The sequence below is a fragment of the Triturus cristatus genome, chromosome 7 (genome assembly GCF_964204655.1).
Source record: "Triturus cristatus chromosome 7, aTriCri1.1, whole genome shotgun sequence".
Lineage (NCBI taxonomy): Eukaryota > Metazoa > Chordata > Amphibia > Caudata > Salamandridae > Triturus > Triturus cristatus.
Genome location: NC_140590.1, coordinates 278626920 through 278652018, shown reverse-complemented (window position 1 = coordinate 278652018; position 25099 = coordinate 278626920). Strand labels below are relative to the sequence as shown.

Sequence of the window (25099 nt, the reverse complement as noted above, 5' to 3'; positions counted from 1 at the left end):
ATTTTCCGCAGTCGGTCTCTTGAAGATGTAATATTTGTCTCGGAAGATTCATAGTCGAGGTAGTGTTAGAAGGTCCCTCCCCCCTTGCACGTTGTTGAGTGCTTGTTCACTTCCTGTTGGCGTTAGCGTTAGACCTCTATCCTGCCCGTGGTGGACTAAATGAGTTATCTGTGGATGGCCATGACCAAACATTCCAGCTATGCCCCGAATAGCTGGGAATATCCCAGCTACGGGTTCTGTTGGTGGCCTTCCCTGCTTCTCTAATCCCTTTGCTCCTAGTATTGGGGCCCCTCTACCCTGAACCCTCAATACTTCAGCCTCAAGGATACTCAACCTGAGATCTATTTTGTCCAGCCTTTCATATATGGGAGCACACGATTTTATAAACAGATTTTCCATTTTGTCCCACATGTCCTCTCCCCAACTGAATGATGTCTCCTCCCTAAGACTTGTTGTTGGGGCGGCAGATCCCACCACTAGGTGAGCAACTTCAGGGGTAGTCTTGGCTGGAGGACCATTATCATCCATCTCCGGATTATGCTTCTTTGCCTTTGTTTTCCTTCCCTTATGGTGTACATCTACCCGTTTCCTCTTTAATTCCATTGTTGACCGATTTATATAAGCAGAGTTTGCGTTACGAGTATGCATGCATCTTCGTGTGGGCTCAGTCAGGGTGCTACTGTCCACTGGATTTATTATAGAGCCCCTACTAGCGCTCCCCACTTGGTTAGAAAATCTAATCACAGATGTTACACTGGTTTGTCCTTGGTTAACTTCGGGTACTATATTCAGAGGAACAGCAAGAGTGTCATGGGGGGATTTTGCCAGCGCCAAATTGCCCAGAGAATACCTTCTTTCAAATGTTGGATCCATAGAGAGTATCTTTTCGGTCTGGACTATTTCTCTCTCCAGTGCCGATGATGCACGTATGATAAACTCGTCTAAAGTGCCCAGGACAGAGCCTCCGGTGATCTTTTTTTGTTGGGCCATAGACCAATATACTTGCTAACAAACAAGGAGATACCGTGATGTACAGATATCCTTACACGGCTTGCCCCGGTCTTCAACCACGCCCTTGGTCGTCAACACTTCCCAACTGTGAAGCACTAACCTTGTTGAGCACACCTCAGAGAGGTGCCCCGTCCCGTCCTCCTCCGGTCTCTAACGGGCACAAACGGGCCTGCCCTTGGCCCGGGCTTCGCCCGGCGCGTCCGCGCGCGTCCCGCGGGACAGGGATGACGTGGTTCTCTTATAAGGCCCTGGGCGGAAAGGGAGGGCTTCGCTTCTCACTGGTTGCCCCTGCTGTCTCCTGGGGTCGGTAGTCCGTGGCTGGTCTCCTGCTGCTTTCCGCGCTGCGTCTCCCGCAAAGCGGAAGGCGCAAGGTCACAAATGCTGATGGAGGCGGAAAGGGAGGGCTTCACTTCTGACTGGTTGCCCCTGCTGTCTCCTGGGGTCGGTAGTCCGTGGCTGGTCTCCTGCTGCTTTCCGCGCTGCGTCTATAAGTCTTTTGAAATGGGGCAGATGGGAAGTGACAGAGTTCAGTGTGTGATACTGGCCTCACCTTTTATGCTTGGCATAGTGAAGCTGACTAGTGGATAACCCAAGTTCGAGGCATGTGTGCTGTAGATACACATGCTTTGCATACTCCTGCCATCTAATGTTGGGTCCGGATGTTTGCAAGTTGTTTTGGTTCAAAGAAGTCTTTCTAGTTACAAGGTCAGATGACTCCTCCTTTCGGTGATAATGCGCATGGGCATCGACCAGTGGCGTCACTAGGGTTGGTGTCACCCGGTGCGGGTAACTCATGGTGTCACCCCCTCACGACTTACCGCATGGACCTCCTCCGCTCCGAGTCCGCCAGTGGACTATTAACCAAAAGTCAAACTTAGTTCCAATTAAATCCGAGTAAGGCGTCGAGCATGCTAGAGGGGTTCCAGGGTGGGCAGGCAGCACGGGGCTCACATGAAGAAATCCACTTGTGAAAGCTCACCTAATCTCCCTGATGGCCCCCAGTGCCTTGACACCCTTAAGGGGTTGCTATGTTCGAGCTTTACAAATACCTTGGACTGCCCCACTTGAAGTCTTGGACTGCCCTAGACCCAAATCCTTGAAAACTGAAACACGCTTTGCAGACCTAGCGCTTCCCCTTGCTAAATGGCAGATTACGCGCCACTGGATGTCCTCCACTGTGACCCTAGTGAGTAGTTGACGTGAAGAGGTCTGGCAATGAGGTTCTGCTGAGAGCCCATCACTATGCAGGAAGAAATACCGGGCTGTGCAAGCAGCCCATAGCTATGACATGGGATGCCATGCTGGAACTATTTAAGGCACAAGGAGACCCAATGACTGATTCTGTGCCATGGGTTAGTGGCCGACATGGTCGGATCTCCCACTCATAACACATTTTGTTATTTTGTGTAATCAGGCACACTGTCCAGTTCTGCACCCGACGCACTGAGTTAAGGGTTTGCTATAGATCAAGATGAGACAAGGTACCCGATGTATCATTCAGCCCCTGGAGTATGCGTGCCACAGAATGTATCTCTTCCCCAGCACTGGTTCTCCTTGCCCTCTTAAAGACCCTGCTTGACCTCTTGGATTACTTTTCTACACAGTGGCGGCCACCATAAATGAAGGGTGGTGGAGTGGGTGAGGTCACAAGGGAGGCGTCGGGCAGGTGATTGAATATTTAAAAAAAAATAAAACTTAAAACTTACCTTTTGCTGCCGGCTGCTCCAGCATCGCATCTCCTAGCGCCACCTCTTCTCTTCTTGGGTCCCAGCAGCCCCGGGGACAGACTCCATGTCCATTCTACATACTGCACTGATAAGTCTGGGCAGGCAGGAAAGCCGCCCTGCTCAGACCAGGGAGTCTGAGGGGTTTCTCCAGCCCGGCTGCTCAGTGCAGCTGGGCTGGAGAAAACCTAAGTGCGCATGTGTGTATTGGTCGGCCTGAGACGGCTGGCCAAAAGACATATGCGCACTTAGGGAGCGGAGTGCACTAGCACTCCTCCTCCCCCTCACATACCTCGGCCTCGCCCCTCCCAGCAGCGCTGGCTGAGAGCCGTCAAATGTAAATGCAAGAACATTGTTTTAATTTACATTTGCTGGCTCAGAGCCAGGCAGTGAGGCGACGCTCCACCGCCATTGAGGAGGAGCCGCCACTGTTTCTACCTGACTTTGGGATCCTAATATTCATACACCAAATCCCACCCAGCAACAGGAATCCTGGGGCCCTGGTCAGGGCGAGGAGACCATTCTGCTTTCATGTGGACATGAACGGAGCCATGAAGATCTGGACAGCTATATGAGCATGAACAACAGATTTTTGCGATGCGTGGATCCTAGTGCACCCCACAGACCACGTAGTGTTCACCTCATCCCCTCACTGATTCCTTTTTGTAAAGCCCCAGAAGATGCCTCTTGAATCAATTGGACAACCATGTGAGTTGAAAGGTAGCAGCCTCTGCGACTAGGCCATGGTTGTCCGCGGGGCCCTGGATTTTTCCCTTTCCCCTTCAAAAAAATTTCGAGATCGTGCTGCTGTTTCAAAAGGGTCAGAGAATGGAGGACGGTAAAATGATGTCTCCCCCTGAAAAAACGTCTGCGGACCCCCATGGACTAGGCCCCTTTTTTTCTCTCAAGCACCGACAATGTTGCCTATATTTACTGCAAACCCTGTGATATTGAGTTCCCTGCTGACTTCTGAAGAATCCGATCCCTGTGGCTCCCCATACAATTCTATGGGCTGTATACCTATCGTGGGACCCAAACCGATGGCACCCTACCTCTCATGTACCGAAGCACTTCTGACACATACTGCATGTGAACAGGGGGAGTAAGCCAGTGCTTATTTTGTAAAGAAAAGCCCTTGTCAGTACCAACACCGTTACTAATCATCACACTCTTACAAGTGTGACAATTCAGACTATTCCAGGCCCCCCAGGCCATAAGAATGGCTTGGGCAGCAGTCAATAGTTATTTTTTAATGTATATTGAATTAATAAACAAGTGTTCTTGTGCTCATCTTTAAATAAGACAGAAACCACCACCTTGTAGCAGACTGTTTCAAGCCCCAGTGTTGACAATCAAGTACCGGTGCCGAACACCAGAAACCACCGGCTCAAATTAAACACTGCGCCAGTGACCCCAGGGAACACAGGCTACATGGATTTACCAGTAGGCAGGCACCCACTGCATAGCAGATGCAAAGGGTTTGTCCACATGAATTTAATCAGATGCCACCAAGTGTTGATTGTGACATCGCCTTGTGTGTCTTGTCCACCAACAGAGCCCGGCACTAGAACTGTGAGCAACAGGAAAAAAACATGCAGAGCACCTGTTGTTGAGCGTCTGCTACTACCTGCACAGGAAATCACACCAAATGGGTCAGAATGGTAAAATGAGGTGCAGGCTGTCCGAATGCCAGTGGAACAGGAACATTTTCGACCCACAATGGGATTATCAGTTAGGGGACTCTTTGCACGCGAGTCTCATTAATTCTTCCCAACATCAAACCGAGAAAATGAAATTAAGAAACAAGAATTTAGTTGACAATGGACACAATGTCACCTCACCCCGACGCCCAATATAATGAAACTGTAGAAGTGTCAACAAGTAAGGATCCAAGGGTGGAACCAAAACCTACATTGGACGATGAAGCAACTCAACGTCACGCAAAAACATCAATGTGTGTGACCCGACAAAGGGATTCTGCAAATGATCCAATGGCTGCCCTTGTGGGTGATGAAGGGTCCCTCAACAAGGGCCATCACAGACAACCTAGATAGACCATGTAAAGTTTTAAAAACAACCAAAGACCTACTAATTCAGGGACTATGCTCTCATTTAGAGTATCAGATCAGGTTCAGGTTAAATTTTCCAATCAAAATTTCCTTAGAGGGATATTACAGCATGTAGAAGAACATTTGCAGTGAGCACAACATGGGTCTTGTTTCCGATTTACACATTGTTGGTAAAGTGGTAATGCTGTTTTATGGAAGTTATGCATGAATTGGTAATAAACATTTTTTGGTACTTTTGCACAGGTTTTTACTACCAGCTTCAAGATCGAGTTGCATGTCATAATGAAAGGGGGAGCAAGCACAATTTGTGCTAACCTCCTGATAGCCGCTAGTGCTGAAATGTGTCCAAAATCATCTGCAGGATTGAAGCCCAAACATCGGGCAGCATAAATGACATAGAGTGACGTTCAGAGCTCTTATAAATCAAAGGTGGGGTGCAAACGGAAGTTTGTATGCTCATTAGAAGCCCAAGGTTTACAGAATTTACGGTACATCCAAAGTTTCGCGCTTTCACGTGTCGATAGAAAACCTGGAAACATGTGAAAGGGTAAAAGAAGGAAAGCCTGTGCTATCGGGTACTCACAAATCTGAGACCACAGATTAGTTCACTTTTGGAACAGAAAAACTTGGAATTGGGTGGGAATATTGCACCTGGTACACAGCACACGGCGCATTACAGGCATTTACGACAAGTGGAAAAATGATGTAAAAAAATGAACAAAATAGTAACTGCTGTAAATTGCATGCAGCAAAACCACACGTGTGAAATGCACATGCACGAATCACGGCGTGTACGTACAGAAAATGTGCCGAACTTATGAACATGGCTGGTCTCAATTCTGAGACAGGAAAGGACGATGTCCCTCTAACTGTGTCCAAGGAAAACTGTGAAGAAAGTACAGGCCCGCCTTCTCCCCTCCAAGTTGATGAACTGTGAGGATGCAAATATTTGAAAGAGGGATCAACGATATTAAAAGGGGCGATCAACATGGATACGTGTTGCTGAAAGGAAACAGTGGAAATTAAATCGACACCGACCTGAGCATTACCAACCAAGCATTATCTCTCTTTTTAAAAAAAACACCACAAATGATAATAGTATTTTTTAAACCTACCAATCAAGCTTCCTTCCCGTTTAACTAAAAATAATACCACTTCAAATCACTTCTCGGCTCAGTTATCATTTAACTCTCGTTAGTGCTCACAGACAGAGGGGGCACTCGAGAGGTTTAATAAGACAATAGCAACCCCAATAGAAAATGTCCCTTGCGTTGTCTCAAACACCCTCTGTTTGCAATGACAGACACGATAATAAACATTAACACGCGTTTAATATACGAAAGCATATACCATCGGCATATATTTACTAGTAAATAATAATAGATAGTTTGGTACGTAGCAAAGTTTATAGTTCAGTGTTCACTGGGAAATATCCTCGTCCCCATTAAATTGAGGTATATGACAGCACTGTGACATCACTTCCTGTGACTGCAAACCCCGGGACATCATTATGCATTATCTCTTCTGATTAATACTCCACTTATATCAATTTTTGAACGTTCAATGTTTCATGGCTGCTCACTTGTCTCGGTCATGAAGTAACAGAACAAAAGTAAAGCGAAGACACAGGGAAAGTTCAGTACAGTGAAGTAACCAAACCTGCCAACTCACAAGGTCCCATCTTTGTCTCACGAGATGGGCTTTCTTCACACGGTCTCCCGATGAAGAGCCAGTATCACACTGTGGAAGACAATGGAGGCCTGCTGCTGCTGCCTCCACTCATCGGGGTAGTTGGCGGGACAGTGCGTGCTGGTGTGCCGGGGCGTGGCACTTTGAAAAAAAAATCTACGCACGCTGCCTGCTTCATACCACAGACCTTCCCTTGCAGAACCAAATCCAGCCCCCTATCCAATCATTGTCTCCCAGCCGGGCCTGTCCATCGCAGCAACACTGAAGGGCTGCAGCCCGCCCCCTGCTGCCTAACGCAAGTTTTAAATGTGCATGCGCATCGTCATTAGAATAAATAAATAAAATGAGTTTGAAATTGAGAGACTGCGCGCGCGGAGTCTGAGCCTGCCTGCGGTAATTTAATTTTATATACTGACTACTGTAGTAGTCTCCTGTCTACCCACATTCAGATTGCCTGCCATTATGACGTGCAGACAGCACTGGTGGTGTCACCCCATGTGACGGTGTCACCCGGTGCGGTCCGCACCCCCCGCACCACCTAGTGACGCCACTGGCATCGACTCCACTGTTAGATTGTGTTTTTTCCACCATCGGGTTCGGACGTGTATTGCTGTGCTCCCATTCTAAACTATCCTTTTGGATCCTCTTGGTGTGCAATCCACTGTATCTTCGAAGGTATTGTTATCATAGGCGTTCTATTGATATTTGTTCAAAAGAAAAGGACATCATCTGCATGTAAGGCAATACGATCTGAGAGCTAGTTCAAGAAGGGAAGCTCCTTTCTAACTCTTCTATTAGATGTGCTCTTGATGCTGCTGACACTGCAGCGAGACACGTTAACACCAGCATTCTCGTACCTCTGCATGCCTGGCTTAGAATTTCAGGTCTATTTTAAACACTCCTTTTAACAAATAACATCTTTTCGGACCTCAGGTTGATGAGGCTTTAGAAAAAAATGAAAAAAGACATGGACATATCTAAATCCATGGGAGCACTTCAATCTCCTTTAAGCAGAGGCTCTTTTCATCACTCATTCTATAGAGCAGGGTCTAAAACTACATCCTCAGACCCTAACACTTCCTCGTACAAGCCCAACACGCAACCCTCTTCCGGTAGAGGTTTCTTTAGATGAGGTTTACAGGGAAAACAGTTTTAAAGGTAGGGGTAAGGGCACTTGAACACGTAACTCGCCTTCTCCTAATAAGCAGTGACTTAACTACGCTTCCCCCGGATCATCTAACACTTGTCGGGGGAAGACTTCAACAATTTCTCCCCATTTGGCAATCCATAACATCAGACAAATGGGTGCTTGACATTATCCGACTTGGTTATTGCCTGGAGCTCACCAGCAATCCTCCCCACCTTCCACCTCGCACTCACAAGCTCTCGTCAGAACAGCTATAGCTTCTCAAACAAGAGGTACAAGCTCATTTAACAAAAGAAGCTATAGAACCAGGTCCATTACAGTACCAAGGTTCAGGAGTGTACTTTCTAATCCCCAAGTAGGACGGCTCCTTAAGACCAATTTTGGATGTAAGGACATTAAATCTGTACATACTTTCAGGAACATTTCCACATGGTCACAGTTCAAGTCCTTCCACTACTACAGCAAGGCAATTTTATGTCCACACTACACTTAAAAGACGCATACTTTCATATTCCGGTTCACCCAGCTCATCGCAAATACCTCAGATTTGTGATAGCGGAAATATTATCAATTCAAAGTATTCCTGTTTGACTAACTACTGCTCCCAGTATTTACAAAGTGTCTGGCGGTAGTGGCGGCACATCTCAGAAGACAACAGATTCATGTCTTCCCATATCTGGACGTCTGACTCATCAAAAATGTCTACACTACACTCAGACTACATTAGACCATCATCCTTCACAAATGCAGTCTTATCTGGGAGCGACTCTACAGACTTGCACAGCTCTAGCCTCTCCCATTCCAGCCAGAATACTGGATATTAAATCTCTGCTAATACAGTTTCAGGTCAATCAATACTTAACAGCCTGAATGTTCATGCAACTGCTAGGGATGATGGCATCATGCATCGTGATAGTGCCTCATGCAAGATTGCACATGCGTTATTTACAAGAGTGCTTAGCACATCAGTGGAATCCTTCTCAGGGTCAATTAACAGATCTAGTGTTGGTAGACAGCTGCACCCATTGCTCTCTGCAGTGGTGAAACACACCAAACTTTTCAAAAGGGCGGCCTTTCTTCGACCCTATTCCACAGATCATGCTAACAGCAGATGCATCCCTCGCAGGTTTGGGGTGCCCATATTCACAACTTGACAATGGTCTATGGGACAACAGGTGCAAAGCTCTGCACATCAATTATCTAGAGCTGTATATCTAGCACTGAAAGCTTTTCAGTCTCAGCTCATAGGGAAAGTTGTCCTAGTCTGCACCGACAACATGACAGCAATGTACTATGCACAAACACAGGGATAACACCTTCTCTGCATCTGTCATGCCTCTTACAGACAATTTGGCATTGGGCAATTCATCACAAAGTCCATCTTCTGGCAGAGCATCTCCCAGGAGTGGACAATCAGATTGCTGACTTCCTAAGCAGAAGGCGACAACAAATTCACGAGTGGGAACTTCATTCTCAGGTTCTCCTTTCATACTTTCAACAATGGGGATTCCCACAAACAGATCTGTTCACCACAGTGGACAACTCAAAATGCCCAAACTTTGCCTCCAGGTTTCCACACCCTCAATCCAAGGGCAATGCCCTATGGATGGATTGGTCAGGGATATTTGCCCATGGTTTCCGCCTCTCCCTCTCTTTCCATTTCTGGTTCGGAAGCTCAGGCAAACATCCCTCATACTGATTCTAGTAGCTCCCACTTTGGCTCATCAACCTTGGTTCACAACACTTTTAGAACTGTCTGTAGTTCCACATCAAAAGCTACATCTCAATTCCAGTCTTCTCATGCTGAACCATGGAGAGGTCAGACATCCAAATCCCAAGGAGCTCAATCTAGCTATTTGGCTCCTGAAGTCCTAGAGTTTGGATATCTTAACTTGCCATAGGAATGGATGGCCATTCTTAAATAAGCAAGAAAGCCTTACTACTGGAGCATGCTATACAGCTAAATGGAAACGATTTGTTATGTATTGTACTAATAAGAATATTGAGCCTCTAAATGCATCTACTCAAAATATAATTTGTTACCTTCTGCATTTACAGCGTGCTGGTTTAGCCTACACTTCCATGTGTTTGCATCTTGAAGCAATAGCTACATATTTGCAAAACAGACATCTATCTCTGGTCAAGGTTCCAGTAACTAAAGCCTTTATGGAGGGCCTTAAGAGAATAATCCCACCCAGGGTACCTCCAGCACCAGTTTGGAATCTGAACATTGTGCTTACATGGCTCATGGGTCCACCTTTTGAGCCATTACACACCTGTCCGCTACAGTTTCTTTCACAGAAAGTCACCTTCCTCTATGCAATCACTTAATTGAGGAGAGTTGGTGAGCTACAAGCTTTAACCTTAGAAGAACCCTTCTTTCAACTTCATAAAGACAGGATAGTTCTTCACACCAACGCAAAGTTCCTTCCCAAAGTGGTTTCTGCTTTCCATATCAACCAATCAGTTGAGTTGCCTGTGTTCTTTCCTCAATCTGATTCAGCAGCAGAACGAGCTCTTCATACTCTTGATGTCAACAGAGCACTATTGTGCTACATTGAAAGAACAAAAGATTTTCGCAAAACAAAACAACTGTTTGTCCCATTTCTAAATTTGGTGTTGCAAGGTGGATTTGTTGAATGCATTAAAACCTGCCACACTAAAGCTTAACAAACTTTGTCTATACCTCCTAGAGAGCATTCTACTCGTAAATTAGGAGCATCTAAGGCCTTTTTAGGTGGCATCCCTATAGCTGACATTTATAAAGCAGCATCATGGTCTACACCACATACTTTTATCAAACACTACTGTGTGGGTGTGTTATCACGTCAACAAGCCAATGTAGGGCTAACAGTGCTAAAAATAATTTTTCAAACAGCTGCAACATGTACTGGTTTGCCACCGCTTTGGGAGAATACTGTTATATAGTCTATGCAAAGCATGCGTATCTTCAGCACACATGCCTCGAACGGATTACGTTACTTACCCAGTAAGCATCTGTTCTTGGCATGTAGAGCTGTAGATTCACATGCACCCTCCCACCTCCCCAGGCACCTGTAGCTGTTTCTGTTTTGCATTATTTACATTACATACGCATGGACATCTCTGTACTACACTTACTTACTTCATTCTCACCCTCTTGCGGGAAAACTATATAACAATGGAGCCGATGCCCATGCGCATTATCATTGAAAGGAGGAGTCACCTTACCTCGTGACTAGGAAAGACTTCTTCGAAGAAAAACAACTTGCAAACATAAGGACCCAACACTAGATGGCAGGAGTATGCAAAGCATGTGAATCTACAGCTCTACATGCCATGAACAGATGCTTACTGGGTAAGTAGCATATACATTATCAAAGCTTGCTATTCTCCCTTGGGGGTAAGGCACAGTTTTATGTCTCCACATCTATGTTGAGATTTTTGTATTGCTGGGCACTGTATGATCTACCTAATGTTACCTTTCTCATACTCTCCTAGGCACGACAGGTTCTAGAGACCGAATTCAGCAATCTGATCTCGATGGGGACGGAGCGGCGACTAGATGAGGTCAGTGTTTGAGCCCATGGCTTAGGAGGCTTTCCCTTTTTATTTTCATTCAGGGACAACTTATGTAACTGTTGTAAAAATCCTTATTTAGAATCTTTATTTTTACTTAAAACTCTTGTGGCTTGATTTCGAAAAATATTTTTGGAAGTTGTCTTTTTGGCTATTTTGAGCTCCTGTATTAGATGATTCCTGTGTATGGTCTTGTTGCTTAACTAGAAAATAACAATAATACATACCTTTGTTTTTATACTGTACTGAAAATGTATTACATCTCCTTTAGTTGTACTTTTTTGATCAGTAAGCCAATGTCAAACGCATTGATATTCTAGGTGAAAATTTAAGTAAAGAAATGTGGACCTTGAGGTTTTAACCACTTTTGTAGAATATTTCACGTATATTTATCTCTTCTAATACTTTGCCATAACGGAAGATAAAATGAGGCAGAATGGGGAATCATCCTTTGCAGGCTGATCGAGGAGCTTTACGCAACGAGTAAGAGGGCTGTTGGCATACTTGCACACAGCTCAGCCTTATAGTATGATATTTTGCTATTGGTCGGCTGGGTTTGCTGTCTTTTCCAATAGGAGTTATGCAGGAAGCTGTCTCTTTATATACTATACCAAAGTGAGGTATAGTGTGCACAGAGTCCAGGGGAACCCCAAAGGTAGGCAGAGGTAAAGTTAGATAGAACCTTACTCTCCATTTGTGGTAGTGTGGTTGAGCAGTAAGGCAGTATCTGAGGACAGTGTTAAGCATTTATTGTACACACTCAGTCAGCAAATGAATTCACACACTGTTCTGCTTGGGTTTTCGGATCAGATAGAACCCGCTCATCAGAGCCTCACTAACCCAGCCAGAACGTTTCCCCCTCCCTAGAACCTATTTACAATCCTGCAACCACATATATCTATCACCTAAGGACAGGGGATTCCTACTATGCATACCAAGACCTCACAATCGGCGGCCTCGCGATCCCATACGGATCCAGACCTTTCTGCCCATACGACAGTATCACAAGTGGCGGCCTCGCGGTCCCATACGAACCCAGACCTCTCTACCCAGACGGCAGTCTCAGCACAATCGGCGGCCTCGCGATCCCCTACGAATCCAGACCTCTCTGCCCGTACGACAGTATCACAAGTGGCGGCCTCGCGGTCCCATACGAACCCAGACCTCTCTACCCAGACGGCAGTCTCAGCACAATCGGCGGCCTCGCGATCCCCTACGAATCCAGACCTCTCTGCCCGTACAACAGTATCACAAGTGGCGGCCTCGCGGTCCCATACGAACCCAGACCTCTCTGCCCATACGACAGTATCAGCACAATCGGCGGCCTCACGATCCCCTACGAATCCAGACCTCTCTGCCCGTACGACAGTATCACAAGTGGCGGCCTCGCGGTCCCATACGAACCCAGACCTCTCTACCCAGACGGCAGTCTCAGCACAATCGGCGGCCTCGCGATCCCCTACGAATCCAGACCTCTCTGCCCATACGACAGTATCACAAGTGGCGGCCTCGCGGTCCCATACGAACCCAGACCTCTCTGCCCATACGACAGTATCAGCACAATCGGCGGCCTCGCGATCCCCTACGAATCCAGACCTCTCTACCTAGACGGCAGTCTCATACGACAGTTCATCCTATGATCACCATAACATACAAAAAGGGAATCAGTCTCACTATTCATCAGATCACACAAGGATTGCCAGTTCGGGCATAGCCTGTTCTCAGGTTTGAGGGGCTCCTCTTTCCTTTATTCAGTTACCACTTACCTGATCAGGGTTAACATCTGTTCATGTAGCCGCAGCTGACTAGAAGAATAGGCTACCCTCTTATACAAGAACACGCATCACATGTTGGTTCACTACAAACTGGATACTTTATTACTCATTACATACACAATCACATAACATTACGATATAACACATAACCTGCAAAGAAAAGTGAAAGATTAAGTTGTACACTCTAATAAGAAAGGGTCGACATCACCTTAGTAGTATGTAGCCTGCACTCAGTGGTCATCTAGGCTCCCTTCTCGTCTGTGCCTCGGCTCGCCTGGAATCACCCTTCTCCGAGTCACTGGGACCTCTTCCTTATCGGCTACTCTCTCCTCTCCGCTATTCTGTTAGGAAAGCATCTGTCTCTCGGTTCTTCTCCGCCTTCAAGATGGCGTCTGTCTTCCCTGGAATAAGTAGTAGCTTTACTGCTAACGGCTAGATGCCGCCTACGGACTGAACATGTAACTGCCTCAGACTTTCACTAATATAGAGGTGCATTTCCTCATGGAAAATTCCGGCCCGTAACCTGCCGCCCACCAAATTCTTGTACCTCCCCGTACCAAGGACACGTTCCCAGCCGGCCGGCCTGATGTAGTGTCTTCGGCATGAAGAAAAATACAATCCTTCGATAAGGGCCGGCCTGAACCGGTTCTCTCCAAGCGAATAACACCTCATAACTAAAACATTACTTTTGACCTAGAAGCATCCCAAGCTGCCGGAGCAGAAAGAAAGATGGAGTCTCTCCCGTTTGAGGCCTACCAGGCCTGAATTCAGCACAGCTCCATGAAATACCCTCACTACAGGACAGGTTATCCCTAATACTAACGAATCTATCCCCTAGGCTATGTGTGCAAGCCCTGATCTATGGGGAAGAGCACAGAATCATGTCGAAGTGCCTAGTAAATAGGCTCCATTCACTACTCTAACCCTTAGGCTTGAATGGTAAGAGACTGAAGTCACATTCAATCACTTGTTAACACAAGAAGGCCGGGAAAATCGAGCAGAACACACACTCAACTGAACTTCTGACCAATTATCTTTCTATAAAAATATTCTGTTAGTTATTTTATTTTCTAGAACCATGCAAGCCTGGCACAGGTAAGTTGATAAATACTTTGCAATAAATATACAGTTTGAAATGCAATTCTAAATGTACTTTGAAATGGTTACAGTTTGAATTACTGGTAATGCAATACTGTGAAATGCTGTACATATACTTTGTATCGAAGTTGGCAGTGAGAATTACAGGTAAGTTACTTTTATGTTACTTTTGAGATTACTTTTATATTACTTTTTCTACTCAGTGTGATATGCCTAGAAATCGCACTAGGACATTTCCTAGAGAAAAGGTACGTAAAATCAGTTTTGAACAACAGTCAATAGGTTCCTAAGGAGAGAAATGAGGTTAATGGTTACTAGGTTAAGAAATCGGTTTTGGAGTTAAGCTTCTGGGGTTAGAACAAGGATTTCCCCGGAGTCAAGGATGCACTCTCCTTACACCCTCAGCGGCACTAGGGCGGCTGGGTGCAGAATGCTGAGGCCCAATGTTATCCAATGGGAGATAGGGGGCCTCTAGTTAGTGGTTGCTGGCAAGCAGGCCACTGGGTTGTGGGAGCAAAGCTCCTGGACTTTAGCTCAGAGCAAATGGGGAAACAAATTTGCACCAAAGGTGCACCCTCAGCGGCACTAGGGCGGCCGGGTGCAGGGTGCTGTTTCGACATCGGGCGCCTTGTTGGTTTCAGTGGGGAACCTCCGGTTTGCAAATGCACTGCAGGCTCGGGGACGAAGGTCTTCTGGGTGAGACCACCAATTCGAGAGGTAAGTTGGGAAGTTAGGGGTTGGTTAGGCACTGTTGGTTTGGACACATAATGCGGTGGGGTGTCGGGTGCAGGGGTGCCTTTAGGGGTCGGATCTTCTTACCAGCTCCTGGTCTCGATTAGGGGGGTGCTTCTGGATTTAGACTGCAGGCGTCGACTGGAGGCTTGAGGAAGGTCAGGGGTTGCCGGATCTCGGGTCAGGATCGTTGGGGTGACAGCCTCGTGGTGTTTGCCCACTCGAGCTCGGGTCGTGGACGGCGGGTGCAGAGTGGGGCGGATTCGGGGTGTCCGGCCGGAGCCAGAGGTTGCAGGTGAACAAATCCGGTGTTCACGGGAGACAAAGTCTTTGTAGTTGAAGGCAGGCAGGTCCACCGGGGATTTCGAGGTTGCTGGCTGCAGGACACACTGGGATTTTGCAGGAGCAGGTTCGAGGGGGAGACAGGCCGGTAGGGCTGGGGCCAACTCAGTGGGCGTCTTCCTCTTGTTAGCTGCTGCACAGCTGTTCGGTCCTTCTTCTTCTTCTTCTTCTAGGTTCTTGTCTGAGGAAGCAAGGTTCAGGGGTGCCTTACCTACTAGATTTAGGGGCGGTACAGGTAAGTAAAAGGCAGGGCCCAATGGGTACCTTCCCTGGGGTGGGTACACCCCTTGTTATGCCACGCTCCGGTGGGAGAGGGCATGTGCCTGTCTCGGTTGGCTGAGTCCCCCGTCTTCAAGATGGTGTCGACTGAGAGTTGTGCTTCAACTCGCCTCTCCCACCTGAGGGGTGGAGTTGGCAGAGGCGGGCACACTTCTTCTTGTTTTTCCCGTCGTTTCTCCAGTCCAAAGTGGGGGTCAGAACCAGTGAGGACCAGTTGCTGAAAGCAGCAAGTGGTCTGGGGAAGCTCACAATGGCGACAAGGCTTTGAAGCTTCCCATTCGTGAACCCTGCCCATCCTGGGGGAGGAGGCTTGGCAGGATGTGCATTGTTTCAGGCCCCAGAGAGCAGCAGGTTCTCGACCCAGGGGTCCAGAAATAGGTCTGATGGTGGCAGCTGAAAGCAGCCACTCAGCCTGGACACCTGTGGTAGGTTAGTTTTCAGGGTGCATCTCTAAGATGCCCTCTGTGTGCATTTTTCATTAAATCCCACACTGGCATCAGTGTAGGTTTAATGTGCTGAGAAGTCTGATACCATTCTTCTAGTTTTCAGTGTAGCCATTATGGTGGTGTGGAGTTCGTAATGACAAAATCCCAGCACCATATACTCTTAATGGCAGCACTGCACTTACAATGTCTAAGAATGGACACTGTAGGGGTACAGGGCTCATGCATCTGTACCCTCACCACTGGTATAGTGCAGCCAGCTAGAGGGGTGACTGACCTATGCCAGGGCAGTGGGCTGTAGGCATGGCACACAGAGATGTGTGCCATGTTGACACTTCACTTTGTTTTGCACCAAAATACGCAGCCTGCAAAGGCTGTGTGTGAGTGTAGTGGTACCAGACCTCTAAGGGTGGCACAATAAGTGCTGCAACCCTTAGAGGCCTTCTCTGGTCACAGTGCCCTGGGTACCTGTGGTACCATTTACTAGGGACTGACCTGTGGCCAGAGATGCCAATTGGGTTTAGGCTTCAATTCAGTTTTAGGGAAAGATCATAGGCCCTGGGTAACTGATTAACAGGAGCCCAGGGCACACTCAGTCAAAGTACATCAGCAAAAAGTGGGGGCAACCATGCAGAAAGAGGGCACTTTCTCACAACTTACGAATGGCTTTTTAATTTGTCTTATTAGTAAAAAGCACTCAAAAAATAATGATTCAACTACATTTTCACACAGAGCTTCCATTCACTGCATGCCAGTTGTTTGTTTCACATATTGCACCAGAGTTGTACAGTATTCCTACTATTGATGTACAATAATTGGACTGTAATGTTCTGGTTACTCTTTTAGCAATTTGTGTCCTGTTACCTTCATAGTCAGTTTTAATTGATTTTGTTTTCATACTGTAAGTGTTGACATCATCAGCTCCATGGTAAATAAAATCAGCTCTCTTAAAGCAGCCCCATCATTGTTCCCTTTTGAGTCTACTGTCTCCTGACTACACATTCAGCTGTGATCCGTTCCCAGGTTTTCAGATCTGAAAGAAACACGTAGTGATAGATTCCTTACCTTAGAATTACCCCCAGGTGTCAGACTGGATCGGAAAGTTTTTGTCAACAGTACCCCTGTGCGTCAGTAGGCATCGTCGTGCGGCTCCGCGTGCGTCATTGGCGTCGGCGCCGCAGAGATGACGTCACTGGAGCTACTTAGACGCGCCGAGGCGCTCACGTCAGTTCTTTCTTTTTCCGCGCCAGCAAGCGCAGATTCAGGAAGCGCAAGTACCCCCAGTCATTTTTTTACTACGTTTTTCCTAGGCTTTTTGTCTCAATTTCTTCGAGTCGATCGACTCCGGGTGTCGTAGAGATGCCCGGCTTCAAGAACTGTGGGGACTGTAACCGCATTGTGACGGACCCACACCGCGTGTGTCTCTACTGCCTGGGGTGCAATCATGACTCCAAGTCGTGCCCCGATTGCCGGGCCATGGCGCCGCAAACTTTGCGGGAGCGGTCCTGAAAGTTTTCGGCCGTCCGCTCCGCGCTGCTCAAGGTCGCAGAACCGTCACAATTGTTCTTCTGGATCTAAGTCTTTGCACTCGGGGTCAGGTAAGTCAAAGCATTCCAAAACGAAGTCGAAGACGCGTCGTCGCTTCTCGACTTCCCATCGCACGATGCGGCTGAGGGTGGTGCCACCCCCACGGCTCCGGCGGAGCCTGTGACGTCGCCACTGGCCTACCCATCCTTCCCGGTTCAGTCGGTGACGCCTGCTCAGGTGCAGGAGTTTCTTGCTGCCAGGGCCGACTCTTTGGGCCGTCAGGTCCCGCCGGTGCACCTACGGGCCCTGCTGGCCCGACTGGAGGATCTTTCCTTCCATCGCCGGCGGCTCCGGCGCCACAAGACCTCCCGAGATCAGACCTCCACCAACGTCGACCCCACCGGCACCACCTCCGACGTCGCCCGTTCCTCAGGACGACATCGTCCCCAGTTTCAGCCCTGAACTGGACACGGTGCTGGATCGGCGCCATTTGGCGCCGATCCCGATGGTGCCATTTTTCCCCTATCTCCGTCCTCCTTATTTTCAGACTGTTTCGCAGACTTTGGAGGAAGGGGAGGACTGGGAGGGGTCTGAGGACCCTCTCACACAGCAGTGTGATTATGATCCGCACTAGGCAGAGAATTTGGGGGAGGTCTGTGGTCTTGACACCTCACCTGACCTTGGCATGCTGTCTACTGTGGCTACGGAGGAGGGAGCCAGTTACGCAGTGGTAGTACGGAGGGCAGCCGAGTCCATCCACCTCGAACTCCCTACGGTGGCCATCAGGGCTAACCTCATGACAGAAGTGCTTCAGGCTGTGGCAACCTCTTCGGAACCCTTTCTGCCTTTTAATGACTCACTTTCTGACGTCCTTTTGGGGACTCCTGCGGACAGGAAAGTGGTCCGCCGCCATCACCCGGCTCCGGGCGACCCCCCTCTTTCTCGCCCAACACCCCACTCCAGAGAACTTGGTTGTCCAAGCCTCTGCTTCCCAGAGCGCATTCCCTTCACACCTCCGGATAGGGAATCCAAGAAGCTGGAACAGCTTGGCAAGAAGCTGTTTTCATCTGCCAGCTTAGGGCTGCGGTTGGTGAACACTGCATGCCTCTTGGGCCATTATTCCCACTGTCTGAGGGATACAGTTGCGTAGGTGCTGGCCAACTGTCCGGAGGAGGCCCGGACAGTACTTTCCCAAGCTATAGCAGCTGGCACAGATGCAGCAAAGTTCGCCATTCGTTGTGGGCTTAATATCGCTGGGCAGGGCGATTTCCATGACGGTGGCGCTTCAGCGCCATGCCTGGCTGAGAACAACTGGCTTCTCGGGGGTTGTACAGAACCCCTTGATGGACATGCCCTTTGATGGCATTCCCCTTTTTGGCAATAAGGCGGATAGTGCGTTGGAGCGGTTTAAGGACTCACGGGCTACGTCCAAGTCCTTGGGCCTGGCGGCCACTCGCCCTCCTCCGCCTTCCGCTCCTTTCGTGGCCACGGAAGTGGTGCCCCAACACGTTAGTTCCAGAGCTACAGGCCTGTGCAGCAACATTCTCAGCGCAGCCGCGGACGTGGGAGCAGTCGAGGAGGTTCTGGGGGCCAGCGGGCGGGTCAGTCCACCACCACCCCCGCAGCATCCACTGCAAAGCCTTCCTAGTTCGATCTTTCAGGCCCATCAAAAACCAGTGGGCGGCAGAATTCGCCATCATCTCCCCCACTGGCGCAACATCACTTCGGACAAGTGGGTGCTGCAAATTGTCCGATGGGGCTACTCCCTCCCCTTCAAGACTTTCCCTCCAGCCATGCCACCTCAATACCACCACATGTCGGGGGACCATCTTGCGCTTCTTCAGCAGGAAGTCACGGACCTTTTGGCCAAGGGGGCCATCTAGCGCGTTCCTGGGCCAGAAGTAGGTTGTGGTTGTTATTCCCACTACTTTCTGGTCCCCAAGAAGGACAAGGGTCTGCGTCCTGTTTTAGACCTTCGGAACGTCAATCGCTTCTTCCGGAAGGAGAAGTTCAAGATGCTCACACTTGCTCAGGTCTTGTCTGCCCTAGACCCACAAGATTATATGGTAGGTTTGGACTTGCAGGACGCCTACTTTCATATTCCCGTCCTGCCAGCCCACCGGCGTTACCTGCGGTTCACGGTAGGCCACGAGCACTTTCAGTTCACTGTGCTCCCTTTTGGCCTTACCAGCGCCCCTCGGGTGTTCACGAAAGTGATGACAGTGATCGCAGCTCATCTGCGCAAATCAGGGATCCCAGTCTTCCCCATCTTGACGACTGGTTGTTTAAGGCGGGCTCGCCCCAGGCAGTCATCTTCCACCTTCAGACTATGGCCGACCTCCTGCATTTGCTGGGGTTCTCCATCAACGTGCCAAAGTCACACCTGCTTCCCTCTCAGAAGCTCCTCTTAATCGGATCGGTTCTGGATTTGGCGCAGTTTGGGGTTTATCCTCCCGAGCAGCGAGTCCGGGACATTCAGGCTATGATTCCGATCTTTCAGCCTTTATCCTGGGTTTCGGTCAGGATGACCCTCCGGCTACTGGGCCTGATGGCCTCCTGCATCCTGTTGGTGGATCATGCCAGATGGCATATGCGGGCTCTGCAGTGGGACCTGAAGTTCTAGTGGGCACAGCATCAGGGCAACTTGTCCGATCACGTCCAGATCTCGGAGGGCACTGCACAACAGTTGCAGTGGTGGCTCACAAATCATGATTGGGTCAATGGCAGATCCCTCTCCCTACCCCAACCGGAACACACAGTGGTGACAGACGCGTCCCTTCTGGGATGGGGTGGCCACATGGGAGAGGCGGAGATCAGAGGACTCTGGTCTCCGGCGGAGTCCCGGCTCCATATCAACCTTCTGGAGCTTCGGACGATCCGACTTTCACTGAAAGCATTCCTTCCCTCTGTCAAGGGGAGAGTAGTGCTGATGTTCACGGACAACGCCACCGCCATGTGATACTGCAACAAACAGGGTGGGGTGGGGTCGTGGACCCTATGTCAGGAGACTCTGCATCTCTGGACATGGCTGGAACATCAGGGCATTTTCCTGGTGATTTAACACCTGGCAGGTTCTCTGAATGCCAGGGCAGACAAACTCAGCCCCCGGTGCATGATGGATCATGAATGGCGTCTATACTCGGACGTGACGCAAGGTCTCTTTCAGCAGTGGGGAGAGCCTTGGTTAGATCTATTCACCACAGAAGAGAACGCGCAATGTCATCAGTTCTGCGCGTAAGAATTTACAAGGCGGCACTCGCTCGGCGACACTTTTCATCACAAGTGGAGTTGCGGTCTACTATATGCCTTTCCACCTATACCATTTCTACCCAGAGTGCTGAAGAAGATCAAGCGCGACCGGTCCCAGGTCATTCTTGTGGCTCCGGACTGGGCTCGAAGAGTGTGGTATCCCGAGCTACTCAGCATGGCTATCGATCCCCCTATCCGACTGCCTCTTCGGGAGGATCTTCTGTCACAGCAACAGGGGACGGTCCTCCACCCGAACCTGTCCAGTCTCCACCTCCTTGCGTGGAGATTGAGCGGCTGCAGTTGACGTCTTTTGAACTGCCTCCCAAGTTTGTGATGTAATCTTGGCAGCCAGGCATCCCTCCACTAAGATGGTATACGCCTGCCAGCATGGTGCACAGCAAAGGCTGTGGATCCCCTTTCTGCCCCTCTTTCAGAGGTCCTTTTATTCCTCCTTTCTTTGGCCCAGCAGGACTCTGCTCTGGGCACTATCAAGGGCTATCTCTCGGCCATTTCAGTTTTTTTTACGGCTTCCAGATCAGCCTTCCCTTTTCAAGTCCCCAGTTGTAAATAGATTCTTAAAAGGCATTACTCATCTATTCCCTCCTATACCTTTCATAATGCCTCAGTGGGACTTGAACCTGGTGCTCCCTTTGAGCCACTTCACAACTGTCCACTTCGTCTTCGCACTTTAAAGACAGCTTTCCTGGTGGCCATCACCTCTGCCAGAAGGGTGAGTGAGCTCCAGGCTCTTTCTTCTAAACTTCCTTTTCTCTCTGTCCATCCGGACAAAGTGGTTCTAAGGACTCGTCCATCTTTTCTGCCAAAGGTTGTCACCGCCTTTCATATCGGGCAGACCATCACTTTGCCCACCTTCTTTCCACCTCCGCATCCCTCTAAAGAGGAAGAGAGGCTCCACCGTCTGGACCCAAAATGTGCGCTCTAATTCTACCTGAACTGCACACAGCAGTTCCGGGTGGATGACTAGCTCTTTGTTGGCTACATGGGCGCCAAGAAAGGTTGGGCCGTGAACAAGAGGACCATCTCTCGGTGGGTCGTTCTGTGCATAAAGGCTTGTTATTCTTTGGCTAAAAAGGAGCCTCCGGTGGAGCTGCGCGCCCATTCTATCAGGGCGACGGCAGCTACTACTGCTTTGGGACGGGGAGATCCCTTTCATGACATCTGTCAGGAGCTATGTGGGCCTCACTGCACACGTTTATCAAGCATTATTGCCTGGACAGCCAAGTCCGGAGAGACGGCTTTTTTGGCCGTTCTGTTTGTAGGAGAGTAGGGTCTGCTTCCTATGGTCACCCCCACTTTTTGCTTTTGCTTCACTGGTTTTCGACTTAGAGGTGGCTGTGGACCTGCTAATCAGACCCACAGCCCAGCTGTTCTCTCTCTAAATTCACACTATGTACTTTAGGTACATAACCCAATTGGTAAGGATCACCCTATAGGGCCCTGTACAGTGTACCTTAGGTACCCAGGGCATGGGTGTATCCTAGGCCTACCAGGGGCTGCAGCATGTATTATGCCACCCCTGGCTGGCCTCCCATCATGACACAACTGGCTGATCACTCAGCTGGGGCAAGGTCGTGTAATCACCCCTTGCTTAGGTATAGTATTCCTATACCTACCTTATATAGACACATGGGTAACATGTCAGTCACTCCTATGGCAGGCCTTAACAATCCTGAAGACAGAGTGCTTGGTAACATGTGAGATGGTGCTCTAGCATGAGCTGAGCCTGTCTGCAGCTTTCGGAACCATGTCCTTATAGCTGTTCTATGATATCGCCTACCATATACTCTTAAAGTGCCTTATAATCCTCACGGTTACGGTAAATATGGTTTGGCTTTATCAAAACATGTCGTGTAAGGTGTCTAACACTTTGGAATACTACCCCCACACCATTTCTGGCGATGAGGATAGTATTCCCCCCTTCTAGAGGGAGAAGACATGTTGAAGACCTACTACCCGGTTAAAGTTAACCAGAGCCCCAGCATCACAAAATGGATGCTGCTGCCACAGACACAAGTCTGACTTCCTGCTGCTGGGAGTCCTTCCAGCGAGGGAGGCTTGGACAATAGGTTTCCTGCCTTGGGAGGTGCTAGCACCACCCTAGACAGGGCTTAGTGTATTGGGGCAGGGAGGGATGAAAGAAACGAGACACTGCCTGGGGCACACAAGGTGTCCCATGCATAGTCCGGTTCAAACCGGTGCTGGGGCACTCCAGCCCCAGTCCTGGCGCGAAACTGGACAAATGGAAGGGGGTGTAACCACCCCACTCCCTGGTCCCACCCATAGGAGGGACCTAGCAGGTAACCCAGCCCCCCAGATTAGTATAAGAGTGGGATCTGAGTCCCTAGGACTTTGGATTATCCTGAACTGAAACAAGACACGAAACTCTGGACCTTCGACATTCTACAAGAAGACTGAAGAATCTCCCTTGTGGCCAAGGAGTGGCCACCCTGTGCAAACAGGCACCAACAACCGTCCTGCCGTTTGCTTTGCCCAAGTTCTACGAGGAACCGACTGCAGAGCCCGACCAGCGTCTTGACCCACAGACTTCTCTGACCCTGATCCACAGCCAAGCTGAGATCCGTGGAGGCGACGAGAGACGTGGGACCGGCTACCTGGGAAAATTGGCGAGTAGCTTCCAGCGCAGCTTCTGAGGCATCCTCGAAGTTGTGCTCTGGGGATTGAGAAGCCCCAACCCCGAGCATCATCTGCACCGAAGATCAGCCCTCCACACTCCACGAGTTCTGCTTGGGGCCCTTCTGCATTTTCCTGCTCGACGCGTCCGTCCGGTTGCCTTCCCGTTGGCTAGTAGCCTCAGTGACGACGAACCCTTGACTTTCCACCGCTGGTTTGGCTCCTCCAAACTGGCCCTTGCTTCCCTGTGAAAGAGAAGCACCTCAGACCTTCCTGGTCTGCACCTGAAGCGACTTTCCCATTCTGCGTGGGTTGCCTTTGCCAAGGCTTGTTGACTCCAATCGGGACGTCGACTCCGCCATCAGCAAGATCCTTCGTGGGACAGCTCGTACCCTGGTTCTGGTTGTCCTCGACGCCTCCTGGTCCACGCAGCTGCAGAGACAAGCTTCAAGACATCACCTGTGTTCTGCACGACATCGCCTGGTTCCTTCCTGGTTCCACACGGTCACTGGCTAGTGACCCAGACTTTGTCCCCTCTGCTTGCAGGTGTTCTTCCTTCAAGATCCACCCTTGGATCCCCCGGACATCTTCCTCCTGGCCGCCTGCCAGCATCTGTTCTTCAGGCATCCATAGGATCCAGCGACGACACCCGACACATCTTCACACCTATGCACCCGTCTCCTGTGGGTGAGGTAACGCAAGTACTCCGGTGCTCCAGTGGATATTGACTATCCAAGTGTCTAAGTCTCTAGTTGCTTCCTCCTAGTTACTTCGGAAGTGTCCTTATTCTTCCTATTTCTAATTACTACATTCCCGTTGACTTTAATGTAACCCGCGTGTGTGTTTCCACACTGCACACGCTTCCCGTGGGCCTCCCACTTCCTAACTATTGGTAGGGTAGTGTAGCCCCAGCGATTCCCTAGGCCCTAGGCCTACTCCCTGTTCGTGACGTGGTACTTATACCACTTTCTTAGTATATGGTTTGCATGGCCCCTGGGCCTAACTGTATTTTTCCTGTGTAACTTAACGTATGCTACTTAAGAAATTGTTGTGCTTAGACCTCTGAACTCATAAAGAGTGCCGAGGGTATATGTTAGAATAAATACATTCTAATTTTATATATATCTGGTGTGGTGTCCTTTCATTTGGTATTCAAGGGATTATAATGGTATAACAGCTGGCTTCACATGCCATACAGAGTTTAGCCTAAGACTGCTCTTGTCCATGCTACCACTAGGATAGCTGGTCTATAAGGTTGACTTTACAACCAATCACCATAAGGGTTGTTTGGACTGATATAAGGTGTACACTAGAACTAGTGACATCATATATCAGGCCAACTTCTCACACTGTTCTCTAGGATTTTCTGGTGTGATCTTGGTTCGCAGACCCACCACCGGGGTTGGTATTGCTGGGGTATCTATTCTAAGGTAAGGAATCTATCACTATGTGTTTCTTTCATATGCACAAGTTACTTACCTTCGGTAACGATATATATGTAAGAAACATTAGTAGTGATAGATTCCTTACCTCCCCACCCATCCTCCCATTTCTGCGAACTGATTTCTAGGGTTAAGGTCATCCCTTTCAGGTCCCTAGTTTCATGGCACCAGTGGTCAGTTTCTTGCATGGCTCTGCGTTCCTGGCGCTGAACGTCGTGTACAGAACTGACGTCAACGCGCGCGGGCGCGTCTAAGTAGCGCCAGCGACGCCATCTCGGCGCCAGCGACGCTTGCGGAGCCGCACGATGACGCCTACCGATGCGCAGGGGTACTGCTGCCGAAAACTTTCCGGATCCAGTCTG

At 49.1% G+C, this 25099-nt stretch overlaps 1 protein-coding gene across 9 annotated transcripts in view; it reads left to right on the top strand.

Annotated features, from left to right (window-relative positions):
* PPFIA3 (PPFI scaffold protein A3) overlaps window positions 1-25099 on the top strand; it is a 966668-nt gene that overhangs the window by 735249 nt on the left and 206320 nt on the right. For all 9 annotated transcript variants that reach the window (XM_085616258.1, XM_085616264.1, XM_085616259.1 and 6 more), the window contains one exon: window positions 11121-11189. In XM_085616258.1, coding sequence (XP_085472384.1) covers window positions 11121-11189 — 69 coding nt within the window. The remainder of the gene's footprint in view (window positions 1-11120; window positions 11190-25099) is intronic.